Source organism: Opisthorchis viverrini (assembly GCF_000715545.1).
Source record: "Opisthorchis viverrini unplaced genomic scaffold opera_v5_41, whole genome shotgun sequence".
Lineage (NCBI taxonomy): Eukaryota > Metazoa > Platyhelminthes > Trematoda > Opisthorchiida > Opisthorchiidae > Opisthorchis > Opisthorchis viverrini.
Window position 1 is genome coordinate 607,619 of NW_008751697.1, and position 18,350 is coordinate 625,968.

Genomic DNA, 18,350 nt, shown 5'->3' on the forward strand with positions numbered 1-18,350 from the left:
GTTGGTCTCGTTTTCTAATGAGTGACCACCCCGCGTTGTCATCCAAAGGGTGAAAACGTCATTAGCTGTAGGGTTAATGGAGTACTGCTAATTTATTCATGACCACCTTGAAGGTGTGTTAATGGACGGCTTCCAATGACACTGGCACTATGAAATATAGGACGAAGTACCGTGTTACGCTGAGACCTGAAGGAATGAACAAGTGACGCCGGTACCTCGCTGGTAAAAAGGTAATTGGTGCCAGTGCCCACTCTTGTTTCACCGTTCTTAAATTGAATGATGGTTGAGACATGCCTCTTCATGTTTGTCCGCTAACCTTGTTCCCTCGGATTTACGTCGATGAAGACGAAGAAAAAACGTTGGTTATTGGGACCAAAAATCCCGCATCTATCTGATGAACCAAGAAGGGCGAAACCGATCGCGGGCCACCGAAGAGTTTTCAGCAACCCCATGTTTGGACGATGCTGAAATACAGATCACACATCGGATATGAACAATTACGTGGGCATATTACCCATAAACTATCTCAAACAAGACGGTAAACGGCGTGACACGATCATCACAGCATGCAAGCTCGTTTGAATGGTAACCTAAAAATTATTTTACGAAATTGATATGCGTGACCTAGAACTACACAGGGCTCTGGTGAGCCTACCAACTCATACACATCAGATCAATACTTTTCCTGTACTGTTGAAATATGCCGAAACGTGACCAATAAAAACAGAATCAACAGAAAGAACGGCGAAGCATGGATCTATTTGCACAGAAGAGATAAAAATATTCGAAAACCCAAAAATCATTACTTAACCAAACAATGCTGAAGATTGGGTAGATTTTATGGCAACGACCCATCAAAATGTAACAAACGGCGCAATAGTCCATTCGCAGCTTGCATGTGGGAAGGAAATCAGAAGATAAGAACAATCATAATACAGCGTGCACAGAGAATGCAGGAAAATTCTCGTCATCCAAAACAAAAACAGACACCAAAAACAAACAGGGAAGGCGCACGCACACACGCCATTGCAAGGATGCCACCCTGAGAAGCTGACCACAAACACACGGACAGAGAGAGAGACAAATATAAGGACCAGCAACAGTTGAAATGAACTAGGACGCAAGTAGGAAGGGGAACTGAGTGTCTGAGGACGCGATTGGCATTAGATGTGTAAGGCAACGAACGAAGAAAGGAGTATGCATTGGAAAAACGAGGCAAACCATAAGGCTGTATAAAGCAGTACGATAGTAAATTCTGATGAAAATGCTACTATAAGAAAGCGGAACGGGTTGGCAATATACAAATGAGTAGATAGAGGAACAGCTCAAGTGATGTGAAAAACTGTACACAGCGGCTACAGCAGACCCTAGCCCTGATAATGCTGGAGAATCTGGGGAACAGATCAAAACAGAAGAGTTACACAATGCATGTTCAATGACAAGAAAATGTTTTTTATGGACAAGCATCAAATGAAAGACCGAGGAAAGGCGAATAGGAGACAAAAGAGTATGACAGAACAAGACCTGGTGAAGCAGATCAAGATATTAAAGAATGGGGATAGGCTATAAAGTAGGGGATACCATTTGATAGTGATCAACCATATTTGTACATCTGTGTGCAGCGATGCGCGTGACGAATGTGAAGAGAGGACAATAACATATTGACACTTGGCAGGTGAAATAACCTAGCTGAAGAATGTATGGTAGTGTACTGAATATGCATAGAACTGTGCATTTGTCCAATTACAATTGAAGAAAGATGGTATATAAAACAGACTGAGGTAGATGCAGAGGAAAATAAATGAGATGGGAGGATGAAGCATAAACCGGGATAATGCTGGGACAGGCGCTGTGGTCGATTAACAGCAAGTACGTGTGCGGAAAGCAGTGGTTGGTACTATCAAACGAGGTAGGAACAGTGATCGTGACTGACTAAAGAAGAGCTGGGAGTCCGAGGTGGGGAAGAAGAGGTCGTGTTTACTGTGGGAGAAGGTGTTTGGCGCTCTAAGTGCAATTCGACAGGAGAGACCTCAACAGCGTGCAAAAATGTGACCGGAGGTATCGTGGAGCAGTCGGTAGACGGATACCGTGAGGCGGAAGCATCTGACGTGGTGGGAGGGAATCTGGAGTTAGTCGAGTCAGCGTTCACATCAGTGAAACTGTCAAAGGAGAAAAAGTACTGTTGTACTGGTGGTGCAGATGCCGGGGTGAAGGTCTCCGCGACGGAAAGTCCGTGCAAACGTTCGATGCGTTCGGGACCAACTTGAGGTAGACGGGTCAGCAACAAAGGTGGACAGGAAGTAGAGAACTGATTCGGATCACTACGCATCTGAGTTAGCTGTGCGGAAGTCAGTTCGCTTTCATTAGGAAGGTCAGCGGCCCGACAACATATGGATGACTTCGTGCTCCGTAAATTAGACCCGTCACACTGGGATACGTCTCCCTTACGCGACCGTGCAAACGCACGCAGCAATGACCTCAAACGTTGCGCGGCGCTACCAACAACGTATCGTGCACTGCTTGGGACAAAGCGTCCAGCTGACTTCCGCCCGGATACAAAACTAGGCGTAGACGGAAGGTTTAAGAGGTCATGCTCACAAGGATTGCTGTCCGGACAGTTACATCTGCGAACAGATGGTAATGGTGTCAGTTTGCTTGACGACGCACGGTCAAAGCCATGTGGATGGTGTTCCGGGGCACTTTTAGTACGGTTGCAAACTAAGTTATCCTGGTGTTGACCACCGACCAAATATCCAGTCGACAACGATCTAAAAGTAGTGGGTAAAAACAAGAGGTGAGCCAACTCAGTTCACTAACAATGACACATGTCAGTGTGACGCAATCGGTCGGTTGAAATCGAAACTGGTTGCAAAACACAGGATCTGGTGCGCCAAGTCAACTCTATATACTATCAGTAAGGGCATCCTCGTGCTTAGCAGACAATAACGACAACAGTAATATTTGATGTTTACGAACTAGAATGCCAGAATAAAATCTAGCAACCAGAAGTGACGATCAGAGGGAAAGCTTAACGACGGACCGATACAACACGACCGACTGATGTCAAAGAGGATAGCTGCTACGATCAGTATCATTGCCGTCGTCATTAATATGGAAAGAGGTACTTAAGTGCCGCTGCACCATAGAATAAAAGCCATGCTGTCAGACAGATCACATGCCCATTCGAGAATACAGATGCCTTTGACAGAAGGCAGAACGGTCACGATGCAGCCGAATATGGGTAAGTTCGGTGCCGAGTGTGATTTAAACGGAACATTTAAAAGGTTCAAAATAGGTGCAATAAATCGGTAGTTCATTGTTTTGTCAAGTACGAAGAAGATTAGCTACAGTGTGAAAGTTGGCCAGAAAAAACACATCTATCCAGTCCTAAAGTAAAATCTTTCTAAGCTGTTAAAGTGATAGGAATGGACGGGGCATTGTTGGATTCACACATACCTATGCGTAATTATTCAACGACTTATTGACACACCACCAAAAGCAATGAACTACGGACGATGTCGAAATGCTCAAAAATTTCAAGTTTACCAAACACATCTAGAAGAGAGTGTCGCTCTACGAGCAATGCTGCTTAAGAGAACATGCCGGTAACTAACCGAGGGTTAGAAGCCAGAACACCGTTCTGTTGTTCGTGGCATGCTGGATGAAAAGAAACCCCGCCAACCACCTCCGGTAGAACAACTGGACCGTTATAAGGGTCGCGAATTTGAGTAGCAGGGATCGTTGGGCGGGGCGATCCACGTAACTCAGTGTAGCACATCGATGTTTGTTTCTGGGTCGAAAGAATAGGAACCAGTTCGGCAGCCCCTTGGTCTACAGATTCTGATTTGCCGAACAAAATATGGCGCGACTTTTCCAGTTTGTTTGACCTGTGAGGAGCCGAAGACGGCGGGACATCCGAGCTAGCGGACCAACCTTGCAAAAAAGCCGGGTTCAGGTCGAAAACTGGATACTTCGGATTTCGAATATTGCTCCCAGTCTCTAGTTTCATGTGACTACCCCCGTCCCCTGAAGACGAACTTGTGCCTCGTCGGAGAAAGGTATTCCGCTCCTTGTTGATAGCATTATCAGCAGTTTTATGCCGCCGTCTTCCTGAAGGGTATGAAACATCGGCAGCTAAAAGGCGCAGTGCCGCCGAAGTTGCCTCCGGAAAGGAGTCTGCGGAATAGTAGGCTAGGGATGAACGTCCAGCTCCAACAAGGCTACCGGTAGTACTGTGGAATCCACGTACGGCAGCAAGGCCAATCGTACCAGTACTGTGGTTGTTTGAAACAGTGTCCGTCACATTCACAGCGCCAGCCATATTTGTGCCGGGATTAGGGCCATCTGAGACGAGTGCATTCTCAGACATCATGCAGGCGCCAGCTCCAGGTTGAAACTGTTAGAATGGAAGCGAGAGTGCGCGAGGTGGTCAAATATCGACCAAGCAGTATTTCGCATCAAAAGTAACAATAGTTAATTAGTAACGAAATCTACAGTTTCAGCAACAACGTGATACTGGGGGGGGGGAGGATAACCGGGCGGACTAGGCTATATTTGCAGAACTAAAAGGTTCGAGAATAGAGTCCGCTCCCAACGTCCACATTTTCTGCAAGCGTGGATGGCTCGTCCGCAGGAATGAAGCAGCAGCCGTAAAGTGGGATACAACAAGTGTTAAATACCGACATCCTGGCCTTGCCGTCACAATTGCTTTGAGTGAAAGAAAAAATTCAGGAGGCAGGATGATAAGAGGTCGGTCTAGATTTTTCTTAGATAAAAATGATGACGAAAATGAGACCTGTGAACTCGCACTTGAGATCTTTCGCGCTCTGTGAAAACGTGCCATCTGTAATTGCGAATGACAAAGCCCGCGTCTGACTGTGAGTGTGACGTTAAAACCTGCTAATTCTTGTGCTACCTACATGGACAGAGGCCACTCGTATTTAGCGAATATACACTCATTTGAAAACTAGTTTGGTTTTTTGAGAGACTCACCTGGAACCCAGCTGAATCTCCCGGTTGTGATGTTCTCTTAATTATGATTAAGCGCCCAATCTAAGCTACTCATGAGCAGTATGAAATTAAACAGTAGTTAAATATGTTTGGAAACTTTTCACAGTTGTTCGTAGGGTTTTGAATTGAGCACATTCTGCAAAGAACCTCGTTCTCCCTGTTCACCCTGTTCTTCTACCTACGTCCGTACACTTGGCCTAGTAAATCTAAAGGAATAGACCGACTGCCCCAGATAACCGAATTTTCACCGTTTCCATGGGAAACAATTGAAACAGGCCGAGTTACTTCGGTATAACAGAAGATCAGTGTTTCACAAAGTTCAAATTGGTTTATAAATATATGGTATAAACTGACTGCACCATAGGAGTTGTGTGAAATCTACTAGGTGACGGGGACCACAGGTGTTATCAACCGATGTAAACTGTGGATGAATAAGAGGCCCGAAAACAGACTGATCTATCCCAATCATAAAATGGGAAACGAATAACAAAACCAGAGTTCGAGACAACAAAATGCGATCGGCAGTCACGCTTAAGGTGAATCCTCTCGTCACCCACCATGGAGAAGTTAGCTTACAAAAACTATCCCACTGGGCTATCTGAGAATGGAACAGAAAGGCGGTAGAACTCAAAATCATACACATAATGCAAGGAGATGCAGGTAGTGAAAACATGTAACACAGGAAACGTACTGGTAGGGCATCAATTCTGCTAGTTGGTTTCGGTGGTTCGTCCGTGAGGAATGGTCGTACGCATTCGGGATTTTCTCGCAGTCGTTGGTTGATGTAATCCATGGATGCTGGTCTATGCTGCCATTGGAATTGACAACACTGACCAATGAGTGCAGCGCTGTGTTACATAAGTGAGAAAAGGGCGACAAGGAGTAAGCATCACAGCCAAGCATGGGGACAAAAAGAACTGGATATTGAAACAATGGGAGTTACTTACATAGGTGTGTTTATCGCCGCTGAAGGAAGAAAGTCCAGAATACTTAGTCGGTTTTGTTTCACACCCTCCACAACCATAACCTCATCAAGTCCTTCATAGGGGTGAACACCAAAAGTGATGATCTCGTACAGGACAATTCCGTAGGACCATAAATCTGATTGGACACTGAACACCCCAAACTGGAATATCTCCGGAGACATCCATCTGATAGGAAGTTGACCTACAAAATGATTAGGAAAACAATAAAAGGCAATTTGGAAAAGAAGCTAAACTAACGCCTGCTTTTTCATAGACTGTGGAAGCAGAAAAATGACTAAAAGTAGGCGACGTTTACATCAAATGGGCAAAAACAAAATGTATAAGAGGGCTCAACACACTGAGTACCTGAACCACTATGAGATAATTCGATGCAGATGCGTGGGCCGGTTCAGTCCTGAACTGTACATACCCACTATTATTCTTTAAAACACATTCGCACATGCTTCTTTTGTACTTACGACTGCACAGTGAACACTTAGAATATTCCCCACATAAGTCTTACGTTCAACAAAATCGCCCAGTATCTCTAATCCTGTCAAACTTTATGATCGATGGCAACATGGGACTAACACAACTGCTGAAGAGAAAGCACAAAAGTTTCTGGACAAAAGGACCATCCATCTCGGGCATTAAATGCCCGAGATTTTATCTTTTGGGATTGAAAGGGCGTTGTGTGATGTTTTGTCGCCTTGAAAGTTGTATGGCCTCCAAGTCGTGAAAGCTGTGAAATGGGTATGCTAATTTGGTCAACTCTGATGACCGATACAGCGTATTACTGTATACGACAGTTTTGGCGTACGGCTGAGAATCACGACCCCCGTGAAATGTGAAAACGAAGCGGTTCTGAATTTCGAGAACACAGGTCTCTGAACTGTGGCTATTATTGGATTAAGTTGACGAATTCGAAACGAATTTCAAATGGATAATCTATTGGACATCAGCTGCGACCGCCTGACGACGGTGCAATTCGAAGCGGGACATTCCAGAGACCGCCGTGTTTCATGCCTAAGTAGGACTTATACAGGCTTATGGAAAGGCACCTATGAAAGGTCAACGTACTTCAAGGGTCGGCAAATTTCAGTACGTTCTTCTCCCTATAGGGCGTACTACAAATAAGATACATGGTTGTGCATCAGTAATACCCCAATGTTCTTCACTGAGAATGAGGATTTTTGACGAGACCGTGGACCAACATACCCTATTGCCATTATAGACCGGGTCATTGGAGTTCTAAGCTTATATCATGTGCTTATACCCGTTTACAGAACTCAGGCACTGACCCCTGATAGAGGCTGTTCACGGATATGAACGATTAAATCACGGGTGGAACTCAACGACAATGGGACTAACAAAGGAGTAAACAATGATGAAGATACGTCTTGATTTACCACATGCAGATATTTACAGCTACATACCCATGGAATTAGCAAAAACCCTGCCCGCTGATGAATTCACCTATTTCGAAGTTATGCAGTCTACGACTTTTCCGTTTAGTTCGAGCTTCTTCAGATTAGCTTAATAAGAAATCGGTGCGATTCACTGAGCGAACAGCAGATTCGGGGAGAAAACGAACAGTACAGAACATTCCATACAAGAAATTGGCCAATGAGACAACGCTTAGCAGTGTTGTTTCCAACGCGCGAGTGTATTGCAGTGCTTTGGGTGTTTGGACCGAAAAAGGGAGACAACAATTACAGACAACTGGGAAGTTGTTGACCGACCTCACTGGCAAAAACAACGCGCAAACAAAAACAGAAATAACCATACAAACGCAAACAGAGTAAGGGTAAGAGCATTGCATAGTTAATTTCACCGTCAAAATGTTTCCTCTGCTAGTCACAGTCCTGTAAACAACATATCCCACTTTTTCACATTGGCACAACTAAGACTCGTTCAGTTGCGCTTCACGTGCCTGAATGTACCCAGCTGGTGTCACTATGGTCGTCCGAAGCGAACCAAGGGATCAACGACAGTTTACTCAGGACAAAAGTATCTTTGTAAGAGGGTTATGCTTCTTTGAAATGCTTGTGTTCCGAGGGATTACTATAAGTGACCCAGCTAAAAAAATAATAGGTAGCTATATCACAGGCATGAAAACAACAATAATAGGATGAATTATTACAGGGGTATCCGAATAGCTCTCGATAGGTAGACCATTCTTAGATGGAGACCATTTTGATGTGATTTGCATGACAGTATGTAAGCAGGACTGGGGACAAGTTATCAGTACTGACTCACACATTACACAATGCGTCATATTGTACAAAATTTTCGCTATATTTTGGGGTTGTAAGTTAGATCGTGCGCCTTGATTTTGAAAATTTCAAGCTAGCCAACTTGATACAGAGGTGAGAAGCAAAACCAATTAATCTTGAAAACAGAGGAGCTTTCAGCATCTCTACACAACCCGGGAATCTTTGGCCACAAGTCAAACAGCAAATTCCTCAACTGCCTGGTACGTCCGTCCAAGGGCAGATAAACCCGGTTCAAACAAGAGTTTTGGATTGCGCAACGGTCATTTACAGCTTGAACCTATCCTATCACAAAAATATCACCAGTAGTAAGTGTTCCCATTCAAAGGCCAGTCTATTGATAGGGAGTTTCAGAGGGAATATTGTTCAACCTCGATGTTCTTGAAAGTTGGATGAGTGTGAGTTCTCTGGATATGAAAAAACATTGACTTCATGGAGATAAAGTCTTTCAGACGGAGCCAGTCACACCATCACTATATCACAAGTCCTGGACCACGAATTGACGAACGGACAGTTAGAATTTGCCGGGGTTGTTAACCCTGACATCACTGATAGCATAATAAGAAAGTTTTTACAGTTTGTGGTAAAATGAACAACCACGTGAAGCACGTAAGCTGATCTGCTGAGAAAGTCGGCTGAACCTCCAGGTAGGGTGAAAGCTAGCATTCAATAATGAGATAACCGCGATCGTTTACGCTGATCATTATTACCTTTTGCTGGAACTTCTGGCCCAAAAGCCTTGACTTAGATCCCTAACTGTTTCTCATCAAGAGTCGGGTGATGCGATCCTCAATTATACATATGGGGTTACGGTGTGTGACACAAGAGTTATTTTTGGGTCAAGGATGATTGAAAATATTGCGACGGGTGCCCGTGGAATGGAAGATGCTGGTGGGTTGAGTGAATATGGCCAAAAAACGTCTCCTTTCAACAATAGCTTTTCAAACAGACTATGTCTGTAGGCAGCTGCATGGTACTTGACAGAGTTAACTACAGAGCAGCTGCTAACAAGCAGCACAACTATGCACAGTTAAATTGACCTTAACAGCATCAGCAGATAGTATTGAGTGAACGCCGTTGACTTGGTTTACCAAAGTACTAGGCTATTTACCACACTGCACCGTTTATATAACCGAAACTGACTGAAAGAGAAGGCGGGCTGCAAAGCAAAAACGTACAATTTCGTGTGAACCGATAATACCCCTCGGTTTCCAAGTTGCTCAATTGGCGGGTCAAACCGAAGTCTCCGATTTTAACCATGCGATCCGATCCCACAAGACAGTTCCGACAGGCAATATCACGATGTACCAGAGATTTGCTGTGCAGATAGCCCACGCCTTCTGCGATATCAGTGGCCATTCGAGTTAAAGTGGATGGCCGAATATCTTCATGATCTGGCGATCTGGCAGAGAATGGGAATGAGAAAGGTCGTTTTACGTAAAACACGAGGGCGGTGAATGTCAGAACGAAAAGGTATCCTATGGGTGAAATAGGAGCAGACGTGTGCTTAGAAATTCCCATCGTTGAGAAATATCTGAAAGTAATCGGTATCATCTGTTTTGAACGGAGGAGTGGTAATCCAACACGCAGATTTATGGCCAGAAATAGCCATGGCTCCTGTTACCTACCCCCGAACGACAATAAGACATGTCTTCACCACAGAATTCGGTGACATCAGTGAAGCCGGATATTTTGGTGCGAATGAGCGATCGAGAATTCGTCAAGAAAAATCGAATATACGACTCATGTAAAGCGATAACAATAGACTGCTACTACCTACCACCAAAAAGAGAGTTACTAGCTTGTTGCTAAAACTACAAGAATGCAAGTGAACCGAGTTTTTGAAAACATTAACATTCTCCACTTCGGTTATGCCAATGACGAAGAAATAGTGGTCTGTTTTGAGTAGCGACTTTTTGTACAAGTGTACCATGTGGAGATGGCTCATCATTTGAATTTTATGTAGCGACTTGCCCCTAGAGTAAAAGCAACATTCCCCACAGCTCTATCCAACCACTCCCTGCTTCACACATAAAAACCCGATAGACGTTGGCGGTCTTGCTGACTTCTCTAATATGACACAGTGTGAAAATAAGGTTTTCGGTGACTTTTCCCATCTACCACAGTAAAAATTAAAAAAAAATTGTCCAGCTGTAACACGGCTCCGATGCCTAGCTGACGTGCCACCCAGAGAAAGCACGAGGGCTGGGATACTGTCAGGTTGCCCAAACCTAGACAGAAGTCGAGATGCAGAGGTTGGGTTCAAACCAGAAACCTTCTAGTCAGTAAATTCGCGCTCTAACCACTGAGTCCATTTACCAGGTACGTGGAGACGTGGACGACGGATTTGTGATCGAATCAGCTCACAAAAACAATTATTTTCACATTGAAAGAACTGTTCGGGAGCATCATGAAGGTCAAATCCGTGGAGATTACCCCAGAATACCCGAAACCCACTGAGACCCTTGAGCTCCACTAAACGCCGATCAGAGCCTAGGATCGAGGTCGGACGGTGCCCTAGATAATATAGTGTAAGACAGCCTTGGATTAAAGTTGGACAATGCCTTTGAGAATATAGCGACAGAGAGCTTGGATCAAGGCCACACAGGTCCCTTAAAAATATACCGCGAGGCCGTTGTTTTTGCAAGCACTCACTTATTAGCAATACGGCTCTTGTGCTGCTCGCCGGCGAGTCTTTTTCCGGCCTTAGGCATTAGAGCGGGGACAGCAGTCAGCTACATGAGGAAGCACAATATTCACTATGCAGATTGAAGGTAAACAGGGGAATGCAAGCGTCGTGGACTGTGCGTAGTCCGTTGACCCGAACTGTGAATTTTGAGTAAGAATGTACTAGAAACCTGTAAGATTACACGATTTCGACGATGCTCTAGACGCGAGGTCATCTGATTCCTAGTTAATTGCAGACGTTCATACGAATTGACCAAACCAGGGTGTTTTCACACGGCGTAAAAGAACCACCATCCAACAGCTGACAAGAACATTTCCGGAAACGGTGAGACAGAAAAATGAACATCTGGTGGCCATTGAAGCTAAGTCGTACGGAGACTCTACTCTAGACGCTTCGAAACTATAGTGATCAAACGATTATACGAGTTGGAAACACAGTATGAGTTAAAGACTCAATCGAATCCAAGTGCCAAACAAACCCCGTCTACCAAACCCTCATCAGCGAGTACGTACGGTAAATAGCCGGACAGGTTCAGTCAAGAATAACGAGGGTAAAACGACATCCAAGTAACCTAAATGAGTTCCAAAACTTGTGTGCGGGTGCACTCGCATACAATCGCAAAATCGACTTTGATGATACAAGTGTACAGTCAAGATCCAAGGTCACATGCACTGAGAGCAACACCCATCTGGAATTTGCAAGCTGTGGCAACGAGGCCAGCTTATTATTTATCGTGCTTGAGCAACCAAATAAACACAGACCTAGGACACTCGGTGGGTGACCTCGGACATACTAAACTCACCGAGTAAGTCACATCCCAATCAAACGAAAACAAGCATACTAGTGCGCACACGCTCATCGTAGCTGACTAACAACCAATAAGGTGACCAAAAAATAACGCAGCACTTTATCCGTAGTCAACGAATTCTAAAAATCCTGGAAAAAGGTTACCCAAGATACCCGGAGAGTTGGATTACCATGTTATTTTAAAACCCTGCGCTGTGAATTGTTTCTTGTTGAAGGAAAGCACCAAAAGCTTGTCCTGAGTATTAACCCCAACTGTCCCATGTCAACGCAACTAACCCAAAATAATTCTAAGACAAACCGATTTGTTGTGATATTGCAATCGATTTGTGGAAACGAAATCTGCTTTTTAGAACAGATGCAGGAAGACGTTTGAACTATTTGAAACAAGCATGAAGAACAGACGACATTCTGGCAAGATTATTTAAACTCGTATAATTTCGTAGCGTTTTCAATCACAGTCGGCGTAGTAAATACGAATGGATATTCTGGGGAATAGAGAACAATCAAATGACACGAAACGAATATGGGAAAAGGGTGAAAACCAAAGTTAGGGACTAAGGTGTGAACGCAAAAGGTAGAAACAAGAAGCTACAAGAGGTTATCTATAATCTTCCGTATATAGAGATGAGGGGACGTGGAGACAGTGTGATACGACATATTGGAGAAGGGGTAGGGAGAATGTTAATTTTGAAACCGCCTCCTGCAATCAAGCACAGCCTATCCTCAACACAGAACGCACTTCTCTGGTGGCCGATCGTCTAAAACGTATTTGGTGTCCCAGCACAACCGGCACCCGGATGCGTTGTAATAAATCTCCCATCAGCTACTCCAAGTAAGCATTTTGAAAGTGCCTATGTAATATTGCTTTTATAACTTACGTCTCCCTCACGTCCATCTGTATTCGTAGAAACAGGTAGTCCGAAAATGCAAGATATCTTTGAATGACGGAACGAGAAGTCTCGTTGTTTTGTAATAAGAGACCAGGTCACTTGTTTAAGATCTGTGCTACACAGCATATTTGGTCAGAAAGTCAAATGGGTTTCTCGTGGATACACATGAGAACTGCCAGAAATTGAACACAATGGCGTCTGCTTCCGATGGATTAATGGCACCCGATACTGATCAGAACACAACCGCGAGACGTTCTGTAGTTAGCCATGAATTGACTTTACTTCTCTATATAATGATGTTCGGCGAATGTACATTCTTGCACCAACGCAGGTTTAACACATCCAAATTCCCGGTGCGCTAAAGTACTTTGGTTAGTTTTGGTCCACCGAAATTCACTTCTAGTAGCTTCGTAGGCTCCGTTCTCTGACAAGTTCAGAAAGCTAAGGCGGATCTGTCGAAATTTCGCAAAACAGACCATCGTCGCCGCCACGTTTCTATGGAAGAAGTTTATCGTAAGGTTGGACAGCTTTGTATTGAGGTGGCCCTTAAACATCGATAGCAGCATCTGGTATCTGTATTCATGGCCTAGTGAGAGGATCACTTTGCGTTCCGTTTGACGGTAACCTTCAGCAAGGTCGTCCTCAATGGAGTGAGTGACGTGAGTCACGTTAAATTATTATAGTATATTATAGTACATAATATTATTACACACGATAGCACTCACACTTGCTAGAGAGTGGGAAGGCTATGACGAGGCCAGCTATGGACGACTGAAGCACAAAAATAGGCAAACTTACTGTTGTGCCATAACACGGCGAGAGAGCAGATAGGTCCGCAGATCTCCTAGAAGCATCACTTCCATAATAAGATACAGATGATTCTCCGGTGGATGAAGACATATCCCGATGAGTCGGACAACATTCTTGTGGTCTAGATTGCGCATCAGTTTTGCCTCGGATAGGAAATCTTTCTTCCCTTCATAGCTGGCTTTGCTGCCAATAACCTTGACAGCAACTGCTTCCCAGGTGCCTTTACGTTTCGCTTCGCCACCGTACACCATGCCGAACGCACCCTGTCCAACTCGTCGGTTGAGATAGATATCCGAAGCTGGGATCTGAGTTGAAGCAAATTGAGCGAAATTTCATGAGAACTGCAATATTGCCAGAGACAGTTTGCGCACGAAAAGCTTATTGTACAAAGCGCTAAAAATATGGCTCTGCTGTTCACCTCATCCATTGATTGAGCGAAGACTTGCCTGATACCCAAATTCCGTTGCAACTTATGAGACGGAGCCCCATCTTATCTATCCATTTTCGAGCAACTGCAGGCGGTTCGTCTTGGCTAATCATTCCTGACCTTCAAATCTCTATTCAGATGAAGCAGATTACTTAGGCGCCACTGTCACAATAAGTTCTCTTCTGACATAAGCTCTCCCATCCATCTGAGTTGCCCAGATCAATCTTAGCTGAACTGTTCGATTTTGGAATCCCTTTAGCTTAGCTGCGACCTTTAAGGTTGAGTTGGGCGTGCAGCTGAACAAAATATCTTAGATCTGCGTCATATTTTAATTTTTCCTGCACTTTGAACATAAGGCAGAGGTGACAAGTTTTCCGTTCCTCCGGAAGCTACGCTCAAGTTTGACAAAAAATTATACCAGTTAGCCCAAGCGAGCAGTTTCTCAAAGAAACTTTCATGTTCTAAAGAAATTATGTTCGCTTAGTTTGTCACAACGTCCATACCAGCAGCCTACTCGAAGAATAGGACCCAAAAGATTGTGCACAAGCCTGTGTCAATAGAAACTATTTTCGTAATGTGCCGAACCCGCCTATGGGAAATATAAGATCTCAACCTCGGAAGGGACTCAAAGTTAGAATGAACGTAAAACTGTGATCAATACCACTACAAGTACATCGAAACCACAGTCGGACATAACAAATCGCATAAAAGATAACTCATAAACCCTCTGATTAGAAGTTCCAGCAAAGTTGATTGACTCAACGACAATGAGTAGTGATTAGCACTAACTGTTCACTTAGATACCTAATAAGCTTGGATACAAGGCATCGAATTCGCTCAGTGCACACAAGTCTAACTTGTGTGACACAAGAATCCACTGTTAATGTTCACTGTGACAGCGAAACACACAAACCGATGGCAGTCCACGGCGCGAAAAACGGCGCCACGTGAGTCTGAATGGGAGTAGAAACACAAAAGACAAGGCGGTCAAAAAATGAAAAAAGTGGCTTGCTTCCGCGTCAGCCGATCAGCATTAGATGCAAGTTGGAGCACGTGATCAGTCGCTGTCTGCGATCGACACGTGCGTTCTCGCATCAGCGATCAGTAGCACGGGAAATGGATGTCCTACAAATTATCGCACACAAGCAAGTTCACTAAAACAACCGTATCGAACTTACATCAATATCAGCTAGTTCAGCACATAGTTCTTCGTAAGGCTGGCGAATGAGACGTTCGGCTTCCTTGAGTTTCCGTCGATAATAGACGATAAACAGAGTGAAAAGTGGTAACGCGATAAGCAGAACCAGACTGATGAAGAAAAGGACAACTGCCGTGGGACAATTGACACCAAGCAGACGGCTAATCCAACCAACCATACAACCTTCGCCGGTGTCTGAACCATCGCCCGGAATTCCACCGTTTCCTCCCCAATGAATATGACCGAGCCATTTTTCGCTCACAAAACGATTGAAGTCATCTAGCGAGGGCAGTTCACTCGGACCGGTCAAACCGTATGGAAAGTTGTGGGAGGTCGGGTTCACAAAAATTGCTGCAATGCTTTTGGTCGTATTAATCTGGCGCTGTTGCAGGAGCCAGAAGTCTGCATTGCGGTCATGAAAAACATTGAACTGGAGGTAGGAAATCTCTTGGCTACTGTTCGGGTGGGACCCATAAAAGGAACCTGTAGGACGATCGGTTGAGAAGCCTATGGCTTCTCGGCTGGCATTTCGAGACCACTTATCCTCGAACAGGGAGTAGACTATTCGGGTTTTTGAAACAAGATCTCTATAAGCCGCAGCTGTTGCCGGACCTTCGAGGACGGAGATGGCTCTGGGATGTTTTTGCAAAAGGACCACCAAGGCACGAGCGAGGACAATGACGGACTCGTAGGTGTAGATATCGTAATCATGATAGCCAGGGATGTAGGGACCGTTTTGTGGCCGCATGGACGCGTGCAGAGAAGGTGCGATCGCCAACTGTTGAGTCATACTGAATGTCCAAGAGGTAATACTCATCATTTGGCTTTCAGTGCATTCGGCCGGCATCACCCCAGGCGCTTTCCACCATTCACCAACCAGCCATGAGTTGATAAACCAAACGTAACCTAAATCAAAATGTAGACCGAGGTGATAGGCCACACATAAAATAAGCGCAGTGCCACGTGCGAAGTGTTCAATGATAAAAATTCGACTGTTGTGTCCAATCATCTCCTCCATAATCTGTAAAAAAAAACAATGGGATGGTATATAGCCAATTCGTCCAAAATCACACACAGCAGATGCATAGTTAGCTTCAAACCCTTTCAGTATTGAAGAGTTTGCGATGTCATGGGAGTTAACAAATTCATATTTGCCCAACAGCAATCATCATGATTGAAAATTCATTTTCAATCCACCATCTCAGGTGCATTTGTGATGGAATAATTATTTTAGTTATAACACATTAGGGCAAGAAGCAGACACACCTGTTTGCAAAATGTGCACAGAGTTTGCATGGAAGATTAAAAAAAACTAGAAATCCGTCTTCGTGAAACATTTCTGGGTGCTTAGGAGATCTGAGTTGGGATCGGTAAGTGGCACATACGACAGGATGATTCGGTTTTCGTGTCATGCGGAGTGCAGAAACCAGTGAACCCTGGAACAAAACAATGGAAACGAACCGCGATATTATCAGCATCTTCACGCCTTTCTGAATTTCTGAGTGTCATGCTTGACTTGGACCACCAGGTTAGTTCAGCTGATCGCAGTTTCAGTTCAGAACTGAACTCTGGTTTTGACTGCAGGATTCTAGCAGACTCATCAATCAGAATATCGTTTACTTACAAGTACAATTGTATATCTACTGGGAGGACTTATTCGTTTTCTATATTCCATTTCTGCACCCCCCACCCACATTTTCCCCATAGATCCTCACTTGAAGACAAACCGTACGTATGGGTGTTATCCGATAGAATACCAGGTCTTCTTCACGCTTGAACACAGGGAAATCAACTAAAAAACTGTGTAATCCGACGAACTGTCCATCGTGATCAAATAACCGGAATGCCATACGAGACTTCAGGAGCGAATGACGTGTACAACAGGGTAATAGCGCCAGACACTTAAGTTTTGCTCTATGCGTACGCGGGTCGGATCAGTTGACCTTTTGAAAGTCCACGATAACTCATCTAAAAATAGCTTGCGAACATGTGCCTTGTAGATTCGATTGAAATCAAAAGTTAGAGGCTGTTGTAAAAAGATTTTTCCAAAAGCAATCAGAAAATATCTACCGCCTTCAAAACCATTTATTCCAAAATGCCCCTGTTGAAATCTTTTTTTTTTACATTGCAAACCAAAATTTTTTGGGTCAGTTGGCTACCAGTCATTCAGTTTATACTTTAGGTTCAGCCAAATGGGCATTCATATTTAACACACTGGCATTTTGCAATTCCAAAACATTCTTTCTGGTAATTTTAACTGCATCCGTCATTTCCGAAACTCTTAAAGCAAGTGTATTTCAGCCTTCAATTAACGCAGACAAAAAGGAAGCTCGGTCCGTCACACTTGGACAAATTAGAACGGATTAATCACAATACAATAAGGAAGTATTAAGTGATTAAAGGCCCGCAGTGTCTATATTGTGAGTTCGACCCAGTGCTAGAGCGTGAAGTTTCTCGACGGACTGAACCAAACTGAGCCCTTGTTTCTGAGCGGTGAGTTGAAGATTGACAATACCCGTTTGTAGTGCCGGCCCGTGAGCAGCGAAAGACTGCCTGAATCCCAGATGAAGTGAATGTCTCAGTCGACCAACCAGGTCATGTGAAAGTTGGCCGTATGGCCGGTATCGAGTATCCTCGTAAGTCTTGCGCCAATCGTTTTAAATTTATAGTGGCCTATTTTTAACAAAATACTGCACTGATGTCGGTTCCCGTAGCCGTAATTGCCCAACAATTCGTCTATTGGGATTCGCCAAATCCAATGACGTAATACAAGACTGGTACTTTTCGCTAAAAACCTTCCAAGAGGTTCATTCACGGGCACTGAGTGCGTGGAAAATAAAGCTATCTTAAATGTCGAAATATGTAAAGATCAAAACTATCTTGAATAACTTAAATGATTACACGGCAAAGCTTCATAAGCGCTTTAAACAACTGCAACGTCAAATCGTCACTGGATAGTTGTGTGGTATCAAGCTCAACCCCCATGCATGAATACCAGACAATCTTTTCGATAAAAAATCACTTATTAGGGTAGCTCAGTTAATCTCGGAGGGTTGATAAAAGGTGAATTCATTTCTTACAATAAGACAGTTTTAACCAACTTTCCAATATCCCAGGCGCCGATTGGACACCAGCTTGATTCACAATCCAAGTTCATTATTTCTTTCAAGTCCCACCCTTATGCTCATGCACTGATGCGTGGAATAGCCACTAACCAGTCACAACAGTGAAGGAATTTCATGAATCAGCAGCCAGTTTTTCAAACCTACTGTACTACTTCG

The 18,350-nt window shown here is 44.1% G+C and overlaps 1 protein-coding gene across 1 annotated transcript in view; it reads right to left on the reverse strand.

Annotated features, from left to right (window-relative positions):
• Window positions 1-741: 741 nt before the first annotated feature.
• Window positions 742-18,350, reverse strand: part of T265_03022 (hypothetical protein) — a gene marked incomplete at both ends in the record, with an annotated part of 52,233 nt that continues 34,624 nt past the window's right edge. The window contains 7 exons of the mRNA XM_009167411.1: window positions 742-2,768; window positions 3,615-4,396; window positions 5,702-5,858; window positions 5,958-6,177; window positions 9,427-9,650; window positions 13,433-13,749; window positions 15,050-16,090. Coding sequence (XP_009165675.1) covers window positions 1,901-2,768; window positions 3,615-4,396; window positions 5,702-5,858; window positions 5,958-6,177; window positions 9,427-9,650; window positions 13,433-13,749; window positions 15,050-16,090 — 3,609 coding nt within the window. The remainder of the gene's footprint in view (window positions 2,769-3,614; window positions 4,397-5,701; window positions 5,859-5,957; window positions 6,178-9,426; window positions 9,651-13,432; window positions 13,750-15,049; window positions 16,091-18,350) is intronic.